Source organism: Hyperoodon ampullatus, assembly GCF_949752795.1.
Source record: "Hyperoodon ampullatus genome assembly, chromosome: 1".
Lineage (NCBI taxonomy): Eukaryota > Metazoa > Chordata > Mammalia > Artiodactyla > Ziphiidae > Hyperoodon > Hyperoodon ampullatus.
This window is the reverse complement of record NC_136914.1, coordinates 198,541,006-198,547,075: the sequence shown is the minus strand read 5'-3', so window position 1 is coordinate 198,547,075 and position 6,070 is coordinate 198,541,006. Positions and strand designations below refer to the sequence as shown.

At 46.9% G+C, this 6,070-nt stretch overlaps 1 protein-coding gene across 3 annotated transcripts in view; it reads left to right on the top strand.

The window, feature by feature from the left end:
* Nucleotides 1-1,459: 1,459 nt before the first annotated feature.
* The window catches only part of RRP12 (ribosomal RNA processing 12 homolog), a gene marked incomplete at its 5' end in the record, with an annotated part of 28,840 nt that continues 24,229 nt past the window's right edge, over nt 1,460-6,070 (top strand). For 2 of the 3 annotated variants that reach the window (XM_079712646.1, XM_079712645.1), the window contains 3 exons: nt 1,460-1,598; nt 2,139-2,371; nt 4,111-4,194. In XM_079712646.1, coding sequence (XP_079568772.1) covers nt 1,460-1,598; nt 2,139-2,371; nt 4,111-4,194 — 456 coding nt within the window. Of the gene's footprint in view, nt 1,599-2,138; nt 2,372-4,110; nt 4,195-5,300; nt 5,378-5,908; nt 6,015-6,070 lie in introns of all 3 variants that reach the window. The other variant, XM_079712644.1, reaches the window with a different exon arrangement.

Here is a 6,070-nt window from a genome sequence, read left to right as displayed (position 1 = left end):
GAAGTGGAATTAGAAGAGGATATTAAGTAGGTGGGATTGAGTGCTGTCATGAGGCAAGGGTGGTTTAGCAAGTGGGTATCCACAGTAATAAATGAAAATAGCTAAGCGGGTTTAGACCATCACTGCCTGCTTTTTTCTCTTTCCAGCCCAAACTAGTTTTCACTCCTCAGGTCTGGCCAGGTCTTAACTCTTTTTTTTTTTTTTTTAATGGAAGTATAGTTGATTTACAATGTTGTGCCAATCTTTCAAAGTGATTCAGTTATACACATATATACATTTTTAAAAATTAATTAATTAATTTGGCTGCGTTGGGTCTTCTTTGCTGCACGCAGGCTTTCTCTAGTTGGCAGCGAGGGGGGGCTACTCTTTGTTGCAGAGCACGGGCTCTAGGCACGCAGGCTTCAGTAGCTGTGGCACACGGGCTCAGTAGTTGTGGTTCACAGGCTCTAGAGCACAGGCTCAGTAGTTGTGGTACATGGGCTTAGTTGCTCTGCGGCATGTGGGATCTTCCTGGACCAGGGCTCGAACCCGTGTCCCCTGCATTGGCAGGTGGATTCTTAACCACTGTGCCACCAAGGAAGTCCCCCTTTTTTAAAAAAAATATTCTTTTCCATTATGGATTTTCCCAGGAGATTGGATATAGTTCCCTTTGCTATACAGTAGGATTAACTCTTTCAAATAAATTTGTCTCTACGCTTAAGTTTTGAAATTAGATTTTAAAAAAATAATATAAATGTACGTTTGTTTTTTAACCTGCAAAGGAAATCCAGTTTTTTGTTTTTTGTTTTTTTTTTCTGCTGTACGCGGGCCTCTCACTCTCACGGCCTCTCCTGTTGCGGAGCACAGGCTCCGGACGCACAGGCTCAGCGGCCATGGCTCACAGGCCCAGCCGCTCTGCAGCGTGTGGGATTTTCACGGACCGGGGCACGAACCCGTGTTCCCTGCATCGGCAGGCAGACTCTCAACCACTGCGCCACCAGGGAAGCCCGGAAATCCAGTTTTATAAGACTCACTCCTGGGTGGGATAAGAAGGGTGGGAGGGAGATGCAAGAGGGAGGAGATATGGGGATATATGTATATGTATAGCTGATTCACTTTATTATAAAGCAGAAACTAACACACCATTGTAAAGTAATTATACTCCAATAAAGATGTAAAAAAAAAAAAAAAAAAAGACACTCCTGTGGCCAAAAACCCTAGCCCTGGAGTAAGAGCCCCAGCGACTCCCTAACACCAGCACTTCTTCCCTAGGAACCGATCTCCTCGGAGCCCCTCCCAGATCGGAGCCTGGAGAATACGTAAACCGGATGTTGACTCTTTTGCCATGGTAACGGACGTGAATACGGAAGTTACGCCAGAGGAAGAGGAAGTGGAGCGGGTTGGGAATCCACGTGGGTCTTGCGTGTGTTTCTAGGTCCTTGGACCCCGGTCCTTTAAACTCACCCCCGGCTTAGTAGACATGGGTCGTTCGGGGAAGTTGCCCTCCGGGGTCTCGGCCAAGTTGAAACGCTGGAAGAAAGGCCACAGCAGCGACAGCAACCCGGCCATCTCCCGCCACCGCCAGGCCGCCCGCAGCCGCTTCTTCAGCCGGCCCTCAGGTAGCAGGGTCGCGACCCAGGCGCAGCCGGCGGCGGGGTTCTGGGCGGGTCTGGGTCTCAATGGATTTGAGTCTCTCTGCAGGCTCTGGGGCCCAAGCATCGGACCTTTCGTCTCCTAAAATGTCCGATCTGGAGCCTGTTGTAAAGGTCCACCCTCCCCATTTAAGAGATGCAGAAACCGACTCCACAGGAGGGTGATGACTTGGCTAGGGTACCACGAGTATCAGTCAGTACTCACGCCTATAGTTAACCGTGGTGGCGCTTTACAAAGCGCTTTCACCCTCATCTCTTTCCCAGGCCCCTCACTGCAGCCCTCACCCGACTCCCACCGGCGAAACTTTTACCTGGAGGGTTCCCTCTCTGAATCTGATAAGTTCTAGGTGTACAGTGGACTGCTGAGGCAGACCGCGTTCAGAATTTAGCCTCTCTGGTTGGGGGTCTGGACTCCGCCTGTTTGTTTCCTAGGGGTAGTTCTTGTTCTCAGCCAAAAGGAGGTTCGGGTAAGAAGTGGGGTCCTTACCCTTTGCCTCCGGTTCTCAGGAAAGAGCGACTTGACAGTTGATGCGGTAAAGTTGCATAATGAGCTGCAGTCAGGATCCCTGCGTCTGGGTAAAAGCGAAGCCCCTGAGACTGCCATGGAAGAGGAAGAGGTGGCGCCAGCTCTCACCGAGAAGTCCTCGGGCACCTTCCTGAGCGGCCTCTCCGACTGCACAAACGTCACCTTCAGCAAAGTGCAGCGCTTCTGGGAGTCCAGCTCGGCTGCCCACAAGGAGGTAGGGGGGAGTCTCAGGACAGCCAGAGGCTAGTGAGGGGAGGCCAGCTGACTGCTGTCCAGTGACAACAGGTGGAATCTCTGGATGATGTGTCACCCCTCCTACCCTTTGTGTCTGCTACTTATTACCCCTCCTAGGGCAGGTTCCACTTTCTGCTTTTTCTAAGAACATCTTCCTGGCTCAAGTGTCAAGTCCCTCAGGGTATTTTCCTGACAATTTTCAAATGTCCGAAACATTTTTTGCAAACATTTATCTCTTCAACTGTACTTAACACAGGCCTTTTTATATATTGATAGAATGTTTTCAGGAAACATTTGTTGAATAAATTAATACTGAATAACAGTGGTTAAAAAATGTTTTATCTAACAAGACCTAAATATTATTTTTTTTGTTTTTAAATTATATATACATATATTTTCATTGTTTAAATGAAAAATGTCAAAACTATAAATGATAACAAAGTGAGGTGAGTAGAATAAAATATGAAAGTTGTTCTCCCAGCTTAACTCCTTTGTGGTAGTTACTGTTAATTGTAACAGTACTTTTCTAGACCAGCGCTGTCGAAAAGAAATGTAATATGAGCCACATACATAATTTAAAATTTTCTAGTAGCTATGTTAAATAAAAGTAAAAAAGATGCAAGTGAAATTAACCTTAATTATATATCTCATTTAACCTGGTGTGCCCAAAATATTGTTGTTTCAACTTATAATCAATATTTTTACAAGTGAGGTGTTTTTGCATTATTTTTATCATACTAAGTCTTCAAAATCTAGTCTGACACCTCCATTTGGAGGCTAAATCTTCATTGGCAATACTTGATATTTATTTAAAGTTCATAAAACTTACAGTTGCAAAAGTAGATTCATATACCCAAGTAGTTCTAAATCTGTTTCCCAATAACTGGATAAAGTATTTGTTTGTTTGTTTGTTTGTTTGTTTTGCGGTACGTGGGCCTCTCACTGTTGTGGCCTCTCCCGTTGCGGAGCACAGGCTCCGGACGCGCAGGCTCAGCGGCCGTGGCTCACGGGCCTAGCTGCTCTGCGGCATGTGGGATCTTCCCGGACCGGGGCACGAACCCGTGTCCCCTGCATCGGCAGGCAGACTCTCAACCACTGCGCCACCAGGGGAGCCCGAAGTATTTGTTTTTAAATATAAATAATATAAAAATTTTAAGATGCAGTTCCTCAGTCATACTAGCCACATCTCAAGTGCTCAGTGGCCTCTTGTCAAATTACCATTGTAGACTTTTTTACCCACATTTTGTTCAGGTTTACTGAAATGCCATTATATTTTATATATACTGTTCTACAACTTTTTTCGCCACTGATCAGTGTTTCTGAGTTAATCTATGTAGTTGTTCACTATTCTTTTCAATAGTTACATAGTGTTTGAATTTGTCATTATTATACAATGAGTACATTATTAATCCCTTGTTGATGGCTGCTTTATTGTTCCAGTTGGTTGCGGCAGTGAACACTTGTGCATGAATGTTTACACATTTGTGCAGGTATTTCCATATATAAGGGGTAGAGCCTTAGAGGTGGGTTTTGGGCAGATGTGTGAGTTTTCCTGTTGCTGGGCCCTGTGTGTGTTCCCCTGGCTCTGGGTGCTGCTCATCTTGTCTGCTCTGGGCTTTGTCAGGAGAATAATTTGTGAAGGAGGAAGGAGAAGAGGCTACCCTGCGGTGGGGTTTGATCGGAAATAGATGTCATAGGTACCTTCTCCCTCATGTGCAGATCTGTGCTGTCTTGGCTGCTGTCACCGAGGTGATACGCTCCCAGGGTGGGAAGGAGACGGAGACTGAGTACTTTGCTGCCCTGGTGAGTGGGTGTGACTTGCAGGTGGGCGGGCTTTCGGAGTAGCAGGTTATTCAGGCTATAAGGAGAAGGCAGGGGCCCCTGCATGCGGGGATGAGAAGGACAACCTTAAACAGGTGAAAGCGCTTCAGTTATTCTCAGGTGGCTTGGTAAGCCTGGTGGGATTTGCTACATTATTCTTGTAAAACAAAATCCACTACTCTCTTTTATTTTTTTCTCCTAATCCATGAAACTGAGTTACACCCAGGGGATTCTCTAGTAAAATTGTTTTCAAAGTGTAGTCTGGGGGTTCCCAAGACCCTTTTGGTGGTTGGTTAAGTCAAAATTATTTCCATAATAATGCTAAACCATCACTTACCTTTTTCACTCCCATTCTCTCATGACTGTACCCTGGAGTTTTCCAGAAGTTACGTGATGTCTGATGACATTTTGACAGCTCATGGAATTGTGCTTGCATATTTGTGTGTTTTAAAAAATTCTCAGTTTTAATTTTTAATATGATAAATATCAATAGATATAACTTGTGTAAACAAAGTCTCTTTGGGGAAATCATCAGTACTTTTTAAGGGTGTAAAAGTATGAGAACCACTACTGTGGAACAGGGGCCGGCAAACTATATAGCCCATGGGCATAATCTGACTCGTGCCCTGTTTTTGTATAGCCCTAGGGCTGGGAATGGTTTTTACATTTTTACAAGATAGTTAAAATACACAAAGAAGAATACGCAGCAGAGACCATATGTGGCCTGCAAAATCTAAAGTATTTATTATCTGGCTCTTTACAGACAAAGCTTTCTAACCTCTGCTCTAGACTAATGAAGTAGATTAAATAGCACTATGTGGTTTTCATAATGTGTCAGGTAGTGTTCTAAATGTCTGATGTATATTAATTCAATTAAACCTCACAAGAACTTATGATCCCTATTTTACAAATAAGGAAACCGAGTCACAGAAAAGTTAAGTTGCTAGTCCAAAGTCACAGTGGTGGAGCTGGGATTTGAACCTCTGACACCAGCATTCTCAGTCATAACCGTCCTGCTGGGCACACCCCCATACCCCATTTGCCCAGCGTGACACATTTCCCACTCACACCCCATGGTCTGGCCTCAGATGACAACAATGGAAGCGGTGGAGTCCACAGAGTCTCTGGCCGCTGTTGCTTACCTGCTGAACCTCGTCCTGAAGCGGTGAGTCCTGGCTCCTTATACGGGGAAGAAGGGAGTGGGGGTGGAAGGGAGGAGGAGGATCAGGGAATTATTCAAGGGAACAAAAAGATGCTAAGTATCAGGTGGCATTCCACTGGCTCAGGCTCCAGGGTGGCCTGGGATGTTACAGGGCAGAGTGTGAGTGCTGGTGCCTGGCCAGGGGCAGCCCTGTGCAGCGAGTGGGGCAGGAGGGACAGGGTGGAGTGTGGAGCCACGATGTCTGGGCATGTGGAGCCACGATGTCTGGGCATCTGCAGCCAGGGGGCAGGTGGGGAGAGGACTTGGGGGAGTTTATAAGGGCCCGTCTGGTGGGTAGTGGAGAGCGGGTGGTGGAGAAGGTGGGGCAGGCAGGGAGCTCAGGTGCCATGGAAACGCACTGAACCGGGCGTCAGGAAGGGTGGGCTCGCCGAGTGACTGGGCCAGCGCTGCCCCGCTCCGTCCAGCTTCTCCTCCAGACCAGCTGCTCTCGGAGGCCCCTCTAGTCTTCTGACCTTCTTTCTTCTCTCCCTGTAGCGTGCCCAGCCCTGTGCTCATTAAGAAGTTCTCTGATACCTCCAAAGCCTTCATGGATATCCTGTCAGCCCAGGCCAGCAGTGGCTCCACCTCTGCCCTCCGATGGGTCAGTGTTTGGGTCTCAGTGACCCCCTGCCGTCTTCCAGAGCCCATCTGATTTGG